The 22,201-nt window shown below is 37.4% G+C and overlaps 1 protein-coding gene across 8 annotated transcripts in view; it reads left to right on the top strand.

Annotated features, from left to right (window-relative positions):
- sh3pxd2aa (SH3 and PX domains 2Aa) overlaps positions 1 to 22,201 on the top strand; it is a 129,768-nt gene that overhangs the window by 49,611 nt on the left and 57,956 nt on the right. For 7 of the 8 annotated variants that reach the window (XM_063010717.1, XM_063010715.1, XM_063010714.1 and 4 more), the window contains exons 4-5: positions 2,876 to 2,952; positions 7,162 to 7,253. In XM_063010717.1, the coding sequence (XP_062866787.1) occupies positions 2,876 to 2,952; positions 7,162 to 7,253 (169 nt within the window). Of the gene's footprint in view, positions 1 to 2,875; positions 2,953 to 7,161; positions 7,254 to 22,201 lie in introns of those variants that run through there. The other variant, XM_063010718.1, reaches the window with a different exon arrangement.

The raw sequence follows: 22,201 nt of genomic DNA, 5'->3' as shown, positions 1-22,201 counted from the left end.
CATTTACAGTTTGTGTTGTCCACGCTGGACGTCAGCCACTGTGGTCAGGGGGTTTGTAGTCTCAGCATTATAAAAAGGTCCCTTATCTGATGGTCTCACTGTGAAAGGCTGACAAGCAGGCGCTTTGTTTGGTAACATTTCAAAGTGATCTGATTCCTTTGTAGGAACTGCTTTACAATGCAGAGATTTAAACAGGCGTGTACTGGAAAACACTGCTGGGTTCCGCTGCTACTTATATACTTAAATAAAGAATTTTGAAATGATGTTAGTTCTTGTTTGTCCACCCTGGACTGCTTATTCTCTTGGAAATTAGTGTCCGGCATAGACCAGTATAAAGTTATATATACTTAGATAGACAGGCAGAGAATATGACACTTATTTTCCACCCATGCTGACTCTGTTCCACCAGCAGCTCATTTTTTCCATTTTTTTTCTAATTGCGGTCATACATTACCATCCTCTTCACACACTGCACTTAAACCTTGATGTACATACTACTGAGCATAGATAGATAGATAGATAGATAGATAAATAGATAGATAGATAGATAGATAGATAGATAGATAGATAGATAGATAGATAGATAGATAGATAGATAGATAGATAGATTCAACTTTATTGTCATTGCTCAGTGCAGGTACAAGGCAACAGAATGCAGTTAGCATCTACCAGAGGTGCAAATAGTAGCATTGTGCAAAAAAAACGGAGAATATTAGTAAACTTACGCATATATCTATGATTAATATATAACTATAGCTTTTTACATACACCGATCAGCCATAACATTAAAACCACCTCCTTGTTTCTACACTCACTGTCCATTTTATCAGCTCCACGTACCATATAGAAGCACTACTGACTGTAGTCTGTCTGTTTCTCTACATACCTTTTTAGCCTGCTTTCACCCTGTTCTTCAATGGTCAGGACCCCCACAGGACCACCACAGAGCAGGTATTATTTAGGTGGTGGATGATTCTCAGCACTGCAGTGACAATGACATGGTGATGGTGTGTTAGTGTGTGTTGTGCTGGTATGAGTGGATGAGACACAGCAGCCCTGCTGGAGTTTATAAATACCGTGTCCACTCACTGTCCACTCTATTAGACACTCCTACCTAGTTGGTCCACCTTGTAGATGGAAAGTCAGAGACGATCGCTCATCTATTGCTGCTGTTTGAGTTGGTCATCTTCAAGACTTTAATCAGTGGTCACAGTACGCTGCCCACACAACAAGTGCTACATGGTAAGTGGAGCTGATAAAATGGACAGTGAGTGTAAAAACAGGGAGGTGGTTTTAATGTTATAGCTGATCAGTGTATATACACCTCTCAATGCTTTTGTATACATACTATATGGCCAAAAGTTATTTTCTAGTTTAGACTTTTCAGTCATCTGTACACAAAGAGAGGTTCATAAATACATGGTTTAATGAGTGTGGCCTGCACAGGGTCCTGACCTTAACTCCACTGAACATCAATTGTGAGCCAGGCCATCATGTTTAACATCAATGCCTGACCTTACAATGTTTTTAATTGAATGGGCACAGAATTCTATAGAAACATTCCAACATCTCATTAAAAGACTGCCTATAAGAGTGGAGGGTATGACCAACAAACTCACGGTCAGATATCCACAGGCTTGAATACGTGAGTGAAAATCTCTCTCAGTGCATCTCTCTTTTTCCCCTCTTACACATGCATTTCTTTCTTTTTGTAGCTGCTTATTCAGTTCATTTAGCTTTGACGCCCACGTTTATTAACAATCTAATAAAGCACTATGTTTTGGTGCCATTAACTTCAGCAACATGGCATACAGCACCGCACAGTACAATAAGATTCAAATCCCTCAGTTCCCTCAGATTATGAAAAAAATATTATCCGCACTCGTCATTTCTGCAGAGGTAAAATCCTATTTGCACCACTAGTCATTACTCTTGCTAGGATTTTTTTTTTAAACAAAAGAAATAGCAGGAAAAGCATTTTTCATAGATTGTGATGCTATATCCATCTGTAGCAAGAAGTCTGGGAAAGCATAATTGAAATGCGGGAGACAGGAATGTCATCACACACAGAGCAGTTACTGTGATACTGCGGCAAAAAATAATACACACGAAGCCTTTAAACTATGAGGGGAAAAAAACAGGGGTCTGAGAATTTTTACATTTCAAACAAATCTCTGCACTGATATAATACCAAAAAATTCAAGTAGAATAAAGATAAATGTTTATTATTCTATATAACAGAATTAAAGAGAGAATGTACTGTGATGCAAATGCTACAGAGAACCTATACGATTACATGTATTTATTTATTTATTTATTAATTAGGATTTTAACGTCTTGTTTTACACTTTGGTTACATTCATGACAGAAACGGTAGTTACTCATTACACAAGGTTCATCAGTTCACAAGTTTAATATCAAACACAGTCATGGACAATTTTATATCTCCAATTCACCTCACTTGCACGTCTTTGGACTGTGGGAGGAGACTGGAGCCTCCAGAGGAAAGCCAAACAGTCAAACACAGGGCACACACACTCAGGGTAGCTCGAAGTAACCTGACTGCATGGCTTTAGACTTGTGGGAGAAAACCCACACAGAGCACCCAGAGAAAACCCACACAGACACAAGGAGAACATGCAAACTCCACACAGAAAGGACCTTGGCCACCTGGCCGGAGAATCATACCCAGGCCCTTCTTGCTGTGAGACGACAGCGCTACCACTCAAATCTAGAAAGTCATAACATTTATGTACATCATGCTCATGCTGTGATTAATTTGTTTGTTTGTGTCGAATTTCATGTTGGACTTAATGATAATTATAACATGCTTTTATTTAAACTGACCCGTCTCACTTTTCTGTTCTTCATCAAGGTAAAATTCTGTTTCGACGAAGTCATGTACGAGACGTGGCCATGAAGAGATTACGCTTTATAGATGATTACTGCAGGGTAAGTTTTGTCCTCTTTTTAAACAACTTATACAGTTTCCTTTGTAATTCCCATTTGCTTTTCATACACACCTCAACAAACTGATCCGAATTAAATAGAGTAGTAATGATTGACGAATTAAGTAATGATAAGAAATGCAGATGTATGACAAAATATCAGATATAATAGAGTTAATGCATTTAGGAAGAAAAATTGAAGATCAGGTGAGCTATAAACAAACCCTGTGCATCACAAATACAGACAACAGAGTTTGTTTTATTGTTTATTAGGATTTTTATGTCATGTTTTACACTTTGGTTACATTCATGACAGGAACGGTAGTTACTCATTACGCAAGATTCATCAGTTCACACAAGGTTATATCGAACACAGTCATGGACAATTTGGTATCTCTAGTTCACCTCACTTGCATGTCTTTGGACTGTGGGAGGAAACTGGAGCTCAGGGAGGAAACCCACGCGAACACGGGGAGGACATTCAAACTCCACACAGAAAGGACCTGGACCGCCCCACCTGGGGATCAAACCCAGGACCTCATATCCACCAAGCAAGCAGGCTAATGTTAGCTACTAGCTTAAAAACAAGCTTTTGGTAACAAAGAAGAATTTTTCCCTTTAACTTTTTATTAAAGGACTTTGACAGTCACAGTTGTGTGCACAGTAAAGTCAGTATTTTAGAGCACATCTGTAATACCATATAGACTAAGAAAACACTATTAAACAGTATCACCAGTATTTATAGGCATAGTACTTTATGTATAGTATGTAGTTTGGACACAATCAAAATGCTGTGGTGTGTGTTGTTCCTAGAAAATGCATAAACTCAACCTTTGTGTTATGTCAGGTTTGTGGTGTTGATTTAAAGGTGTAAAATATATTTTTAAATATATTTGGACCCCCTGATACTTATTGAGCATTTTTTAAATGCCACAGACTAAGTATAGTCGCTGACCATTTGCATCCCATTATGGTCACAATTTATCCGTTTTAGAATGACTACTTCAAGCATAATAAAGCACATCACAAAACCAAAGTCATCTCAAACTGCTAGCATGAGTTGAGTTCAGTGTACTGTAATAACCTTCCCAGTCACCAGCTCAAAATCCAACAGAGCACTTTTTCGGTAAGGAATTAACAACATAGAAAGTAGCAATTAAGACAGTTAGCATGTATTCCTATACGGACAGTACTTATTTTAATTCTGACTGATATGTAGCTAGTTTTGCCAAATAAATAAGCCTTTTATAAACTTTTTTATTTGCATATGCAAATTATTCTTCAAGTGTTGCTGTAGCCATCATTTCTGTTCCTCTGGACCTCAGATCCTGAGAGTCAGTATGGGGCTCTAACCTATAAGCACATTCTCAATATGTGGGTTGTGTAGGCCTTTGACTAAAATAATCCCGAAAATCTGTGAAATTTGTCTTTATATGTTAGCAGTTAGCCGGAATGACAGCTGAAATATCAGATACTGAGAACATCAATATTTTGTGCAATATTGCATTTCCTCTTCTTACATATGTTGTTTGTTTCCCACATAGACACACCATTCCTATCCACAGATAAAAACAGCTTCTAGAGGGAACTGGAAACAGAGGTGACTGAGAGGATTAGGGGTTGATTGGGGAGCTGGGTGTTATGTAAACAAGCACCTAGAGACTCTCTGAGCTCATAAAAAGTCCTAGATTCCTAGATTGGAAAAATATCATAGTGATGTAGTACTATTGATTGTTACGTGTCAAGCCATGTGTTGCTTTGAAGCCAAGATGATTCTGTATATCTGCCACAAATACAGACGAGGGACAAGGGGAAAACCAACAAGGTATTGTAGGCATCGTGGGCACTGTGAGCCACTGTGCCATAGTTTAAATTATACAAAGTCTACTGAAAAGAATGAAGAGGTTTTCTGTGGTGGAGAGTGCTGCGATTTTAAGGGATGGGCTAACTGGCATCAGAAGAGGAGAAATATTCCACCATTAGTCACAATACTTTATCACTAGTCAGAACACAGTTACATAACTGCAGGATTTCTTTTGGTTGCTCCCGTTAGGTGTCGCCACAGTGGATCATTCATCCGCACATTTGATTTAGCCAAGTTTTTATGCTTACGCAATCCTCCTATTTTCCAGGCTTGGGACCGACGCTAGGGTGGCATGTGGGTTCACGTAATGATGTGTGACCTTTGTATTTGTAAGCCCAGCCAGGAAGCAATATGACCTTCCCCAAAATTGAAAGCCTGTAATTACTTTTATATAACTGATTTGATACGCCTGTTAGCAATGAGTGTGGCTGAAACACCCAAACTCAAATAACTTCAGAGGGGTGCTTACAGAATTTACTTAGACACCGTTAGTGTCCTAGTGAAGGATTCCTTCTTGGTTGTTTAAGGAGATGGCACATTAGTGCCCAGTGTTACAGAGCAATCCGCTTTAAAGTGAGGAGGGCCGATGTTTACCACCTATTTCTGCAAGTTTTAATTAGACAAACTACCTGCATGTAATTGGCCTGTGTTCTCGAGGAACACTCAGCCTCCAGGGATTCATCTCACCAGTACAACATTTATCTCACTTGTTTGTGTTTTCTCATAGACACACTTTCACTGTGGTTCTTTGCACGGTGATGAGCTGTGTTAATGAGTTACCAAATAAAGCAACTCCTCCCGGTTTCCTGCCTCAAACAAAACATTGTCTTATTTACAGATCCATGTAATGTAGAACAAATGATTATTATATTATTTATCATTTATCACATTTGTAATTTTTTAAAATTTGATGTACACTAATATTCAATTACATTTACTGGTCAAACAGAATTATTATATTTATATATTTTTCTTATATTTTCACAAAATTTCACTGAAGTACCAAATTGTTACTGTAACAAATGACAGCAGTTGGCAGAGCCTTCTATTATGCTACATCACAACCGCTGTAATCTGGGTGCAAATCTGAGATGTGCTATCAGTCACCCGGGCATCTACACAGTCATGATTGGCTGTGTCTGGGACAAATGAATGGATAGAATAAATTGATGGCCTATCCAATGTATTTTAGCCATGAATTTAGCCAGGATTACTGAACATCATCCAATAAAACACAATCATTTTATTCTCCAAGTAGGTTCATTGTTCCAAAGAATTTAAAAGTACCTTTTATTGACCATTACCAGTGCTATAAAAGTAATGGCATATGTTCTGTTATTCAGTAATGTTCTCAGATGTGCATTTGAGTTGATTTTTCCATGAATAGATAAAAAATACAGTTACTGCAGCAAGGACTTCCATAAACTGAGACAATGGGTTGTAAACAGGATAAATAAAACGGTAAATAATTAAAGTAGCCTGTTTACGCATTAATAAAACATTATTCCCAGATAAAACACAGCTCTCAGTGCTTATGCGTAGTCATCAAACTTTTTACTACTTCCTGTTGCAATGATGTCATGTGCGGATCAGTGCCAGAACTTCACTTTGGTTTTGTTCACAGAACCAGCTTTCCCACACTATTTTGAGAAACCTCTGGGACTCTTTAGGATCTCTTAAGTGATTCCCGACTCAAGCTTCTATTTTCGGGTGTAAATAAATACAAGCAAAAATTAATTTGAGTTGCTAATTCAATTAATAGAGCTATATATAGAGCTATATACTGTATATATCCAGCTCTATTAATTGAATTAGCAACTCAAATTAATTTTTGCTTGTATTTATTTACATTTATTCATTTGCTTGTATTTATTTAATTAATCCAGATATATATATATATATATATATATATATATATATATATATATATATATATATATATATATATATACATATTAATAAAACAATTAATAAATATTAAATACATATATATATATATATTTATTATATATATTATATATATATATACTGTATATATATATATATATATATATATATATATATATATATTTAATATTTATTAATTGTTTTATTAATATGAATTAATTATCAAAAATAGAACAATTCTATTAGGTAAGAATTAAAGCTTGTGTTATGTATTAGTTTATTTTTAAGAATTAGCATTTAGGACACAATACATTTAGGAAACTCAGGACATTTAGGACACTTTTTGACATGAGCAAAACGCACTCACCCCCCACATCCTGTTTGGAAATGATGGCAGCATAACTCTAGAATCCGTGTGTGCATCTGCTGATTGTTTTGTTTCTTTTCCTGTCTGATTATCAGGCGCTGGTACGACTTCCTCCACAGATCTCCCAAAGTGAGGAGGTGCTGCGCTTCTTCGAGACCAAACCAGACGACATGAGCCCTCCTGTAGAGTGAGTGTCTTCAGCACTGATGAAAACACACACAAATATCAGTTTTTTATTTTATTGAGATTTTAACCTCATGTTTTGCACACTTTGGTTACATTCATGTCAGCACAGGTAGTTATTGGTTACACAAGATTCATCAGTTTAAATTTTAATGTCAAACAGTCATGGACAATTTTTTGTCTCCAATTCACCTCACTTGTGTGTCTTTGGACTGTGGGAGGAAACCAGAGCTCCCAGAGGAAACCCAGGCAGACACGGGGAGAACATGCCACACAGAACTCCATACAGAAAGGACCCGAGCCACTCCACCTGGAAATCAAACCTGGGACCTTGTTGCTGTGAGGTGACTGTGCTACCCCCTCAATAAAATTTAAAAATTAATTTAAAAAAAACAACAACAAAACCTGCCATCTCATGTTTAAAGCAAAACCTGATTTACTGAGTCTGCACTGCTACTGCATTTCTAATATTTACCATTTGGTTTAATGAAATATCAGTGATTTAACTGGTTTTATTCAGCAATAACAGCATCTAACCTTAAAAAACAATTTCAGGCTTTTTTACTGGCTTTAAACCCAACAAAATGTACATTGATACATGCGAGATTTAAAATAATTGACAACTAAGTAAATCACCTCAGTGTTCTGATTTAGTTAAGTCTTACCAGCAATTTGTATCGTTTCTTTCTTGTATGTATGAATCTTAGTGTAGCCTGAATGATTTTTTAGGGAAATTTATCACGTATACAAATTGACAGGAAAAATTGACCATCCCCAGTTGAATACTATGTTAGTTTCTACGTTTATGTGTCCCAAAACGTCTTCCTGAAATTGGTTTTCGGTGATGAATAGCATGAGTTGCTACAGCGAGATTTAGTGGAGGAAAATCCGTTGATGGATGGATTATAGGAGGAGTCAAGGCCAGCGTGTTTGCTGGAGGGAAGATATAGTGCGCTTGTATCTGCTTCCTGAACCCATTAAATCAGGCCACGTACAAACAAAGTGTGTGCGCGAGCGGTTAAATCACAGACTGGTTAGCTGCGAAGATGGATAGCAGGAGTCTGATTATAGCACTTCTACAGTCTGAATGGGTGTGTGCAAACATGTGTCTCTGTTTAACAGATATCCTGTCTTAAACAGCTGGACTCAGGGTCCCGGTATAGCCTGAACCCTCTAGATGGCTTTTAACAGCACAAATCCATAAGTCAGCCACTATAGGATAAATTACATGGCTGATCTCAGATGCTCAACTTCCACTACACCTTTTATAGCACTGCGGTGACCGTAGGAATTCCATGAACAATAAAACAAATAAAAGTGGCAAATGTTTCACTTGGACTGCTCACTCAGTTTTCTGCTTAAATATATGTAATTATATACAATAATATATAGACATGTTTGGAGATACATTGGCATTTTCAAGGGACTGCACAGTGGGTAGCGCAGTCACCTCACAGCAAGAAGAGCTGGGGTTCAATTCCCCGACTGGGTGACCCGTGTCCTTACTGTTTGGAGTTTGCATGTTCTCTCTGTGACCACATGAGTTTCCTCCAGGTGCTTTGATTTCCTTTTACAATTCCAAAGACATGCAGCCAACTGGAGCTAGTGAAACCTGCCCAAAGTACGAGTGTGTGAATGTGTATGTGTCCTGTGATGGACTGGCAACCTGTCCATGGTGTTTTCTACCTTTTGCCTAATAAATTACTGCAACACTGACCATATTAGAACAGTGGTAAAACAGACAGTGAAAGGCCACTTTGACCCTAGTATGGTTGTTGGTGCCAGATAAGCTACATATTTATACACACAACAGTTTTTAGAGCAAAAAACAATAAAATATCCAGTGAACAGCAGTTCTGCTGTTGGAAATTGTTTGTTAGTAAGAAAGGTCTGAAAAAAATGGCTTAACTGGTAAGTAACTTAAAAATCCACTCTTCTGAACGGTCAAAGCCCTGTGAAGGACCGGCTCCCTGTCCAGGGTGTTTCTGCCATGCACCTATTGTTTCCCCAACTGATAAACCACCACAACCCTGAACAGGATGAAGCTTTTAATGCAAATAAAACAAACAAAACTGCAGTAATTTAACATTAGATACAAATTGTTATTCCACAGCACTCAGTCACACGTCATTTATTTATTTTTTTCTTTCTGAACAATACAGCTCTATTGTATTTAATCTCTGTAGTGAGGATGTAAAGCCGCGAATAAGAAAAGCACATTTGGGATTTACCAGTATGGGAAAATTAATATCCACATTAATGTAGCCAAAAATAGTACAAATCAATATGGAAAACAAATGGAAAATATACAAGTTTATGATGCAGTTCTTCTTATTATAAATTTTTTCATTTATGCATTTGTTGGTGTGAGAACATGGTAATTACAGCCCAAAAACTATTACTTTAATTTATATGCTCCAATTCCTGCGGTAGTTAAATGTTAATAAATGCAATATTAAACAGACCTAAATAAATACATTTTCTTCACAGATGATCCCTAAAGATAAAAAATGAATTGTTTTTCATTACTAAATATAAAAAGTGCCCCACAATGAAGAATGTTTCAATTCTTAATGATTATTATTTACACTACTAAGAAGACAAAACTGTGTCACATATATGTACAAAGACAGATCTGGACCACTTTTATGTGCCGAGTAAACTTAAAAGAATACGTCTACCTATTTTAAATGCCAGAATATCATAAACATTGAGCTGATACTAGAACAGTGCAGTTTGCTCTATAAACAGTACCTCAGTGACCTTTACGTATGTGTAAGTGTGCATGTAATAGGAAGCGCTCATGCGTGTATATTCATGTCTGGGTTCAATATTTAAGCCTATTGATTTCATTTACAGAGTAAGTACTACACCTGTCAAATCATTTTAACATTCCCCTCAAAAACATGATTTCTCATTGGTCCACTTTTGTTAAACAGATTGAGTTAAATATTTCTTTACATTTAAAATAGACCTTCCAAGTACTTATGAACACTAAATGCTTGGTGGGCTCAGAAATAACTATTTAGAATGTGACATATTTAAAAATTACAGTGATGATAGGTTTCCCATAAACATGTAGCAACAAAACCAGTCTGCAAACTCAGAAAATGCCAACAATAAATTAATTAGTAAATAGTTTGATATAGATATATATTTCGAGCATTTAGCATACCTTTTTTGTCCAGCTTTAATGCCTTACCTCACAGATGCTCTCACCTCATGGGCACTGATATCTATAGACTTTTCAAAATGTTTTGGAAAGCCTTCCCGAAACAGAGTAGTCTGTAACATCTGCAAAGTGGGGGCCAATACTAGCCTCATGCCCATGATTTTGGACTAGTTCATGGTTGTGATCACATACCTTTGGCTATATAGTGTATAATTCGAACATATTGAAAACCTCAATTTGTCGAAAACAATTTATTACAATCCCTGCTTATATCAAGCAGTAACTTTGTGGCTGGTTTATTTAGGAAACATTCTTTTCCAGTCAACTCATTAGGGGCTAAAAGAACAGAATTCTAAGAATCAAGTTTAAGAATCAAGCTCAGTAATAAAACACTCGAGGTAGCGCAGGTAGCTCACTGACCCCTACATTGTGTAAGTGTGCATGTAATTGGAAGCTCTCATGCATGGAGGTTTCATTATAACAGCAGTTGTGCTTAATATCTTTACCTATTTAGTTCATTGTGAAGTGAACGCTGAAGCATTCTAGATGGATAGATTAAGTGTTAATAAGCTAGTCTGTAATCCTACAGGCAGGCTGGGAGGCTTCCAGTTGACCCTTTGGTATACTAAACTTTATACAGTGCCTTGCAAAAGTATTCAGCCCCCTTGAACTTTTCAACCTTTTGCCACATTTCAGGCTTCAAACATAACGATATGAAATTGTAATTTTTTGTGAAGAATCAACAACAAGTGGGACACAATCGTGAAGTGGAACGAAATTTATTGGATATTTTAAACTTTTTTTAGAAATAAAAAACTAAAAAGTGGGGCGTGCAATATTATTCAGCCCCTTTACTTTCAGTGCAGCAAACTCACTCCAGAAGTTCAGTGAGGATCTCTGAATGATCCAATGTTACTTAAATGACTGATGGTGATAAATAGAATCCACCTGTGTGTAATCAAGTCTCCGTATAAATGCACCTGCTCTGTGACAGTCTCAGAGTTCTGTTTAAAGCGCAGAGAGCATCATGAAGACCAAGGAACACACCAGGCAGGTCCGAGATACTGTTGTGGAGAAGTTTAAAGCCGGATTTGGATACAAAAAGATTTCCCAAGCTTTAAACATCTCAAGGAGCACTGTGCAAGCGATCATATTGAAATGAAGGGAGTATCAGACCACTGCAAATCTACCAAGACCCGGCCGTCCCTCTAAACTTTCAGCTCAAACAAGGAGAAGACTGATCAGAGATGCAGCCAAGAGGCCCATGATCACTCTGAATGAACTGCAGAGATCTACAGCTGAGGTGGGAGACTCTGTCCATAGGACACAATCAGTCGTACACTGCACAAATCTGGCCTTTATGGAAGAGTGGCAAGAAGAAAGCCATTTCTCAAAGATATCTATAAAAAGTCACCTGGGAGACACACCAAACATGTGGAAGAAGGTGCTCTGGTCAGATGAAACCAAAATCGAACTTTTTGGCCACAATGCAAAACGTTATGTTTGGCGTAAAAGCAACACAGCTCATCACCCTGAACACACCATCCCCACTGTCAAACATGGTGGTGGCAGCATCATGGTTTGGGCCTGCTTTTCTTCAGCAGGGACAGGGAAGATGGTTAAAATTGATGGGAAGATGGATGGAGCCAAATACAGGACCATTCTGGAAGAAAACCTGTTGCAGTCTGCAAAAGACCTGAGACTGGGACGGAGATTTATCTTCCAACAAGACAATGATCCAAAACATAAAGCAAAATCTACAATGGAATGGTTCACAAATAAACGTATCCAGGTGTTAGAATGGCCAAGTCAAAGTCCAGACCTGAATCCCATCGAGAATCTGTGGAAAGAGCTGAAAACTGCTGTTCACAAACGCTCTCCATCCAACCTCACTGAGCTCGAGCTGTTTTGCAAGGAAGAATGGGCAAAAATGTCTGTCTCTCGATGTGCAAAACTGATAGAGACATACCCCAAGCGACTTGCAGCTGTAATCGCAGCAAAAGGTGGCGCTACAAAGTATTAACGCAAGGGGGCTGAATAATATTGCACGCCCCACTTTTCAGTTTTTTATTTCTAAAAAAAGTTTAAAATATCCAATAAATTTCGTTCCACTTCACGATTGTGTCCCACTTGTTGTTGATTCTTCACAAAAAATTACAATTTCATATCGTTATGTTTGAAGCCTGAAATGTGGCAAAAGGTTGAAAAGTTCAAGGGGGCTGAATACTTTTGCAAGGCACTGTATATGTACGACTTCAGTAGACCTACTGGAAAGTTTCTGAATTTCCAAAGTTACTAAAGCAGAATTATACACTTAGTCATGAATTGTTAATAGTATGATAAGAGGACTTAGATATGCCCAAGCTTCTGGTATGACCATGGCTTTACACTAGGGATGCGTAGTTTTGCTTTGAAAAATCCACAGTGTTAAACGGGAAAATAAATTTATAAGGGAAAATAAATTTAAAAAATAGTAAAAATTATGTGGTTGCACATACAGTATATGGAGAGCCTTAAAATAATACTTTGTTAAATCACCTTTTGATTTTGTGACAGCATTCAGTCTATCAGCACTTATGCAGCCAGATTACTTAATTTTTTTCCCCATGTTAAATATTTTGTTTTTAAATTGGATTGTACAGGTCATAGGTCACATTAAATGTGGAAAAACATCTGAAATTATTTATCTTTGTCTAATTTGTATACATCACATGAAGTTGCCATTTTAACAGGGGTGTGTAAACTTTTTACATTCATGTAGAGAATCAGTGTAGTGAATTAAAAGCAATTTGGGATAGTACAGGAGTACCTGAACCACTCTATCAAGCTTTGCATATTATATACGTACTGTATATGCAATATGTGAATAACAAAATAAGTTAATAAATGCCATGATTAGTTTTGGATTATATTTGGATGTTGTAATGCCCGTACCAAAGCTTACTTGTTCATGCTATGACACACAACCACAAAAAAAATCGACATGACCAAGACCAGTTGTTTTGTAAAGCTGGAATGGAACTGCATAGTAATAGTGAAGGTGTGGATAGAAAAGAGGAAAGTATTTTAAGACTTAAGAAATCAGAAATATCTACAAGACATACTTCAAATGGTCCAACAGATTAAATTCAGTCAGGTCAGACTAGCTCAGTAAAGGACCTACATTGGTGTTTCTAATAAGTTGGATGGCAGCACAACTCTACTTCTGTGAAAGTACAAGACTCAAAAGTATTTCAATGTAGAAGTATAGCAGAGCTGAAGGGAAATCTGCAGTCAGTCCATGTCTGAGAGAGAGGGAGGAATGGAGGACATGGGGTTGGACGAGTGGGAGAGACTTTGCACAAAGATGGCCTTTGAGAACCAGGAATAACCCGAGACTTGTTCTCATTTCACTGCTGCAACACACATACAAAGGAAGTGTGTCCTCTTCCCTCAGAGTGTTAGTCACAAGATAAAAAAAGCCTTCAGAACTTTAACTCCTCGATCATCTATGTCTCCTGCTGCCACCATTAAAAACACATCAACAAACAACCAAGAACAGGAGGTGAAAAATTACAAAAGAGTTCTTGTGGTTACAATTTTTTGAAGGCGCCACCTGCTGGCTTAAATGCAAACTGCAACCCTAACTAAACTAAATCAAGCAGGTCGGAAGTCTTGGTGAAAAGTGGACCCATTTTCTATTAGAAGGCTTCGATTGGTGCCCCCATACTTTTAATAAAACAAGCATGCCAGCACAATGCTTAGCTTTCAAGACTCAAAGCAATTTTCCCACCAAGGTACATTGCACATACTAGGAACTGGTTTTGATTAGTACAGACATGTATGACATGTAACATATTGTAAAGACCAGAGAAGTAGACATGGGTGTACTTGTCTTGACACACGCTTAGGTGGTGCAGCAGTAAATCCCGGTAGCCTACTATCAATGAGATCTCGGCCTGTTGGGCATCTACACAGACATGATTGGCTATGTCTGGGGGGACGGCAGAACAGCTTAGCCACTTCCCATTGGGAGGTACACTTGGGAGGTCAGTGCGCTCTCAGTGCCGGTCCCAAGCCTGGATAAAACTAAGGGTTGCATCAGGAAAGACATCCCATGTAAAAACTGTGCCAAATCAGGTATTAGGACCAGACTGATCTGCTGTGGTGACCCCTGAAATATAAAAAGTCAAAACAAACAAAACTCTGTAAACAAAATGTAGGCTGTCTTTGAATAAATGTTTGGACACCCCTGAACACCACCATATTGGTTTGTTAATTTATTTATTTAAAGAATTAAATGAGGTAAAACACACATGTAACAGACAAGTATTTATGAGCTTTGAAATACAAGAGCCTATGCAAATTTGAACCTGAAATAATACCTGTACAACACCACTACCATGTCCATACCAAAATAGTCCACCATTTAAAAGTAAGCTGGTCAGTAGGGATCCTATGGCAGCCCCTTTTAATTGATTGTTGGAGTCATGTTGGGTGACAAAGTGTACAGACCTACAGATGGGCTACAGCTAGTAATTGTATACCCAAATATATGTCTATATGGTAGGCATCATAAAATGATAAATAGAAGCACTATAACATTGCTTCTCAGTAAACTGCTGATTCTGATAAAACGCTTTATGCTAGAATTATAGACCTGCGCTGTCATTGTTTTAAGAAAACTGTGACGCTGAAAAATTTATTGAAAGTCTATAATGTGTCTGTAATACAATTGATGATATGCTTTTTGGTAGTCTACTGACTATAAAAATCCTTTTTGGGGGGGAACATATTGGTCTTAAAGACCTAATGCTCATACATTCTATGGGCTTATCCTTCTGTTTGAGTTAAGTGTTTTAGCCCTTTGTTAAGCATAAAATAATGCCACATAGAGATGCTGCGGTTCAGGAATAAGATGTTAAACAAGGTAATGATCAAGTATTCACATACTTTAATATTTTGTCTCTATTTTACACGATACTGTGTTTGTACCAGTAGAGGTCATGTTTTACTATATAAACAGAGCTGGCTTGTCCCAGTATAAGCAGATGACAGAAATTCTATAATCAATCATACTTGTTTAAGCTAGCAGAGTTTAGTTTGAAAGCATATGCAATAATGTTTGCTACTGATTAGCTGATTTGTAAGCAGTGGAGGGCGGCTGCTGTTTGAACCGACAGATCACAGTGAACAGCAGCTTGGTGCTTTTAATCTAGTTTTTTAAATACACTTAAGACAGTGGTTCTCAAAATTCTATGTACACATTCCTTTTATAATATTTTATAAAAACAATTACTTAGTATGCATTTTTATGTTTTTTCCCTTTATATACAAATTGTTTTTAGTTTTTTTATGTGAAACACCTAATGAATCTGCAATCAAGTCAGCCTCTGCTGACCATATGGATAGTGCTTCCTACAGAACTTTCTGTCTTCTGTTTGGGTCTTCAAAGCTTCTTAATGCCTTGTTCATTGTTCCTCTAATTGTGTCTGTCCATCTTGTTGCTGGCCGTCCCCTTCCTCTTTTACCTTTAACACTTCCTAGCATTATTGTGTTTTCCAATGAATTCGATTTACTTATAATGTGTCATAAGTAACAGGGCTTCAGTCTGTATATCTGGGCTTCAAATGAGAGGTTAGGCTGATTTGTTTGAGGATCCATTTGTATGTCTTCTTTGCAAATTTAAAAGCATTGAGACTTTCACCTGTCGCACATTTATATTGTCTATATTTCATATATGTAAAGAAGCACAGAGAAGACCAAAGTCAGGGCCCCAAAGTCAGAGTTACGTTTTAACTCTAGGGCTGCGTTCACATACATTCTTGGCATCCGTAAGAAAATGCATTGCTGGTGTGTTTGTGGGTGGATTCATTTTACCAGATCACTGGAACATTTCCGACTTAAACCACATACCATACAGTATCACAGTACCATACATAGCCATTATTTGAATAGTCCAAATAAACCAAATAAAGTGACCACTGATTGCACATCACTTGCATGACATCACACACTAACTCATGCCCATGGGTAATTTAGACCAATCAATCTACTAGCATGTTTTTGGAAAGCAAGGGGAAATGGAATTATCCATATTGGCACAGGAGGAATACCACATACCAAAGGCCTGGTTAGAACACAAGATCCCAGTTCTGCACCTCGGTGTGATGCTGTGAATTACTGGATTTGCTTCAAATTGTATTGTGTGTAACACAGTGCCCCCTAGTGGATGTACACAGGAACCAAGTTGCATTTCTGCTTTATGTTGATTGTATTTATATCCTATGTTTAAAGCAGCTTGGGAAAGACAGATTACTGAAACTAATATGCAAGTTATGATATTTTATTTGCTTTTTAGTAGATATTAATTACTGGCTCTTATACTGCATCTATACAACAAACCTGTAGAAACAGGAGTGTGATTCATGTCAGCATGCCGTCGACATCCTCACCTTTTCTACACAAGTAAAGTAACACCGATTACTTCCGATGATTTACTGTAATTATTTTGTAGGAATACATTTCAAAGAAGGTCAGTCCAGCCTGACCCTGTTAACTTAAAAGCTTTTGGCTAATTAAAAAGCGAGGGGGTTGGAAGTCATGACAGCTTGGATTTAGACTATTAGAAGGACGTTTTAGATGATGGGTGTGGTTGTTTTAAAAGGACTATTTAGGGTTCATTCAAATGTATAATTTTGAAAAATCACATTTGATTTGCAGCTAATTGGGGCTACAAGGCTAAACTGGCTAACAGGTAAGGAGCGCACAGAGCTAGAAGTTAAACACCTAAATCAAAACATTTTAAGTAAACCACATCTGTTTTGTTTAGTATTTATAAACAGACTGACTTATTGTATTCTAATAATCAATACAATGATTTACACAGCCATTTATTTAATTTATGGCCCAAAGGATTTGGAGGCTCATTAATGATATCAGGTGCTTTAGCCACACCCATTATTTATGGGCATATACAATAAATGTGCTTCCAACATTCTGGAAACAGTTTGGGGAAGGCCTTTTACAGCATGATTGCACCCCAATGCACAAATCAAGATCAATAAGGACATGGATTGCCCAGCTTGGTGTGGAGGAAGTACAGTGACCTTCTCAGAGCCTTGACCTCAATTCCAATAAATACCTTTGAAATGAATTAAGAAGTTAATAGCCAGCAAGGTCTTCCTGTCTAACAAGTACCTGAGCCCACACATCCTTTATAGACTGATGAGCAGACATTTCAACTGACTTCAAAATCTGGTTGAAAACCTTCCCAGTAGAAAGGAGGCTGTTATGGCTACAAGGGAGGGAAAACTCCATATTTACACACATGACTTTGGATGGGCAACAAACTCATGGTCAAGTGTGTCCATATTTATATATACATGTAATATATATTTTGGCTTTGTAGATCTTTACCCATTCAAACAGACTGGCACATGACTGGTAAAAAAAAATGCCCAAGGCAAACATGGATTGAGTGAACAAAAGTCTTTGACCTATTACTACTACCTGTTTACTACTTTGTCTAATGGACCTCAAGAACGTAACTATTGGGGACCGTTAATGCCCCAGGCTCTCGGGTCCCTTTGAAAAGTATAAACCTGTGTTAACTTTCTTAGGATTTATATTGTCCCTCTTTTAACACCTGAACACAAGAAACTCCTACTTCTATTATTTCTTTGATATGATAGTGAGCTGCAGTTCTACCAAAACACCAGATTATTGCACTGTTGCAACATGTCTATAGCAGGCCAAGCTTTCGACATCAATAACAGGAAAGTTAAGTCAAAGCCAGGACCATGATTTGGCCATGTTATTAAATTTTACATGGAGTTTCTTGGTATCTCGCTATGACTGTGTTTTTGTCAGCATGAATTTTGGCTATATTTGTGTGTGTGTGTGTGTGATAGACTGGGCTTGTTGTCAACTATTTAACAACACTTGGATTTGTTCCTCGCTCTGACTTTTTGTTGGTTTTATTCCCCCTCAAACATTCTCTCTCTATTCCCCATTTAATTTATCTTTAGTTCCACAGTGAATGTGTTTACACACACATTAGTAATCAGATTCTAATATTTAATTTTAGAAAGACGACGACTACACAAACCAAACACATCAAGTTAAATCAAGTTAAGCCACGATCACACCAGAAACTTGCCACGCTTGAAACAGAAGATTGGAGATGGAAATAGCTAACCATTAAGGCACAATGAGCAACTTAACTTTTAATTAACTGGCAAAACCTGAATTCATTTTTAAATTCCAAGAATTCCATGTTCACTGCACAGTTTTGATGCAAGTCACATTGACAAACAGAAGACCAAATCTTACACATTCTGATCAAGAATGCCTATAGCAAACTAAGATTATGTTGTCATTTATGCAACCCCTTTGTGAACACTAGATCTTTTTCATGTGATGATGTAAAAGCAGCAGTGCATCAGTGGCTATGCGCTTAACCAAAAACATTTTTTGCTGCTGGCAATAATAAAGTTGGTACAACGCTGGGAAAAATGCATCGGAAGGTGACCATGTAGAAAAGTGATGTAATATTTTCTGAAATTCTTAATACATAAGAGTTAAAAAAGTGCAGAAACTTTTTGAAGAACCCTCGTACGTATAATGTAACTTTTGATTTTGTAGATCTTTACCTATTCAAACAGATAGATGCATGACTGGTAAAAAAAAAAAGAATCTTGGCTGCCAAGACTTTTTGAACTTGTCCATATGTTTTACGCAGTACCTCAAAAATTCAAACTAAACCCTCACTCACTATTGGAGTGTTTGGCTTCTGTAACTGTCCGCCTGTAATGATTACATTTGCATTTACAGTTGCAATCATGATTATTTTTGCCTCATATATAAAGTTATTTAGCGAAATGTACAAGCTTCCAGCAGTTTGCAATAAACCAAACAAAAACAATTGAAATAGCTCAACACATAATGCCACTTTTAATGAATACTTGTACACTTTATACCAATTTATATTAGTAAACGTGTGACACTTTATACTACTTTACAATCACAATACATCACTTGATACTAATTTATAATAGTAAAAAAGCAATTGTGCATATCAATTAATTATAGTAAAGTTATACTTGTGTATCTTATACCAATTATTAATAGTAAAGAAACTTTTTGTGCATGTTATACCATTTAATAATAATAAAGAAACACTTGTTCATTTAATACTAATTACTAATAGTTAATAAATGCTTGTGCATTGTACAAAGTTATAAACAATTCAGCACTTTATACTAATCGTTGCGAGAAATAGAACATTTGATACCAATTTTTAAAAACACTTCAACATTTTATACAAACGTGTATTAAAACACTTGTGAACATTAAAAAAACGTGATAAATTGTATTATTAAAGACACACTGACACGTATTATAACTTGAATACAATTATTTAGAATACATTTGGTGTATATTTATGTATTTACCGGTGGTGAACAGAAAGTCTGTCAGAAAATAAAGGTGGAATTAAGAGTAATAAAGAATGTAAACTGTGATTATGTGGAGCTGTTCAGAGGTTTTATTTTGAAGGAATATTTAATTCATTAAAGAGTTAAAACGAATAAGCTGTAGAGAAGTTGTTGCCTGTACTGCAGACTCTGTCTGACTGAAACTACAGGGGTTGGACAATGAAACTGAAACACCTGGTTTTAGACCACAATAATTTATTAGTATGGTGTAGGGCCTCCTTTTGCGGCCAATACAGCGTCAATTCGTCTTGGAAATGACATATACAAGTCCTGCACAGTGGTCAGAGGGATTTTAAGCCATTCTTCTTGCAGGATAGTGGCCAGGTCACTACGTGATGCTGGTGGAGGAAAACGTTTCCTGACTCGCTTCTCCAAAACAGCCCAAAGTGGCTCAATAATATTTAGATCTGGTGACTGTGCAGGCCATGGGAGATGTTCAACTTCACTTTCATGTTCATCAAATCAATCTTTCACCAGTCTTGCTGTGTGTATTGGTGCATTGTCATCCTGATACACGGCACCGCCTTCAGGATACAATGTTTGAACCATTGGATGCACATGGTCCTCCAGAATGGTTCGGTAGTCCTTGGCAGTGACGCGCCCATCTAGCACAAGTATTGGGCCAAGGAAATGCCATGATATGGCAGCCCAAACCATCACTGATCCACCCCCATGTTTGACTCTGGGCATGCAACAGTCTGGGTGGTACGCTTCTTTGGGGCTTCTCCACACCGTAACTCTCCCGGATGTGGGGAAAACAGTAAAGGTGGACTCATCAGAGAACAATACATGTTTCACATTGTCCACAGCCCAAGATTTGCGCTCCTTGCACCATTGAAACCGACGTTTGGCATTGGCACGAGTGACCAAAGGTTTGGCTATAGCAGCCTGGCCGTGTATATTGACCCTTTCAGACAGCTTCCTCTTGCGTCCACAGTTAATCCTGTTGGATGTGGTTTGTCCTTCTTGGTGGTATGCTGACATTACCCTGGATACCGTGGCTCTTGATACATCACAAAGACTTGCTGTCTTGGTCACAGATGCGCCAGCAAGACGTGCACCAACAATTTGTCCTCTTTTGAACTCTGGTATGTCACCCATAATGTTGTGTGCATTGCAATATTTTGAGCAAAACTGTGCTCTTACCCTGCTAATTGAACCTTCACACTCTGCTCTTACTGGTGCAATGTGCAATTAATGAAGATTGGCCACCAGACTGGTCCAATTTAGCCATGAAACCTCCCACACTAAAATGACAGGTGTTTCAGTTTCATTGTCCAACCCCTGTAGAGCTGGGAGGTTTCTGAATCACCCCGGTTAATGATTCGAATCTTCGTACTGAATCAGTAGGTCTCAATTAACCCGGAGTCCTCTGATCGGCTGCTAACTAAGTACACAAGGCGAGTGAGCAAGAGAATTAAGAGAGAAGGATTTATTTACAGAAGATAAGTTGTCCATGATAAGTCTATTGATAAGTAAGTCCATGATACAGAAGATGCACGGAAGATAAGTGATATTTGGATGCATTTTCATGAAGTAAATCAATCGCAATCAAGATGTCAGTACAAGTGACTCAAGTGAACCGGATCACATTACTGAGTGACTCAGATTAACCCGAGTCCATAAAATGAACCGAATTTACCACCACTAAACCGACTGGGGTGTCGGTTAGTCAAAGCTGCAATTCCCGCGCTGAGGCTGGATGATGTCATAGCACTTCCGGTTTGTGGAGCTATATAAGGCTAATACGTTTGATTCCTTAAGAGATTGAACTGTTGTTGAGCTTCTCCTGGTAGATGCTAGCTGCTGGTTAATAGGCTTTATTTATTTATTTATTAAGTCTGCTTGATAAACTGCAGTGCACCTTTCGGTGGAATCAAAATAAATTAGTTGTAAGCTTCGCAAGCATATTTAATCCTTAATTAAAATTCTGTAATACCTACAGCAAGTTAATTGTAGTCTGACTGTAGTGTTGGTTTAATTGTTGCATTAAATGTACTGCTAGTTTATCTGTTCATCCCATCATTTTATAGATTACATTATTTTCTTAAATAAATGTTTTAATATACATTCATAACATGTAAATTGTCTTTATTTATATTTAAATGAAGTTGCATTTATATACTGTTTTTCTAACCAAAGTGTTTTAATGTGACTATAAAAAAACTTATAGTAATGGGGGTATAAAGAAGCTTTAGGTTTTAAGCATACAGTTTGTTAGATGTGTAAATGCCATTAATTAGTATGTTTGTTTGTTTATTAGTATTTTAACATGTTTTACACTTTTGGTTACATTCATGACAG

The sequence above is a fragment of the Trichomycterus rosablanca genome, chromosome 15 (genome assembly GCF_030014385.1).
Source record: "Trichomycterus rosablanca isolate fTriRos1 chromosome 15, fTriRos1.hap1, whole genome shotgun sequence".
In the NCBI taxonomy this organism is placed as follows: domain Eukaryota; kingdom Metazoa; phylum Chordata; class Actinopteri; order Siluriformes; family Trichomycteridae; genus Trichomycterus; species Trichomycterus rosablanca.
This window is presented reverse-complemented; position numbering and strand designations above follow the sequence as displayed.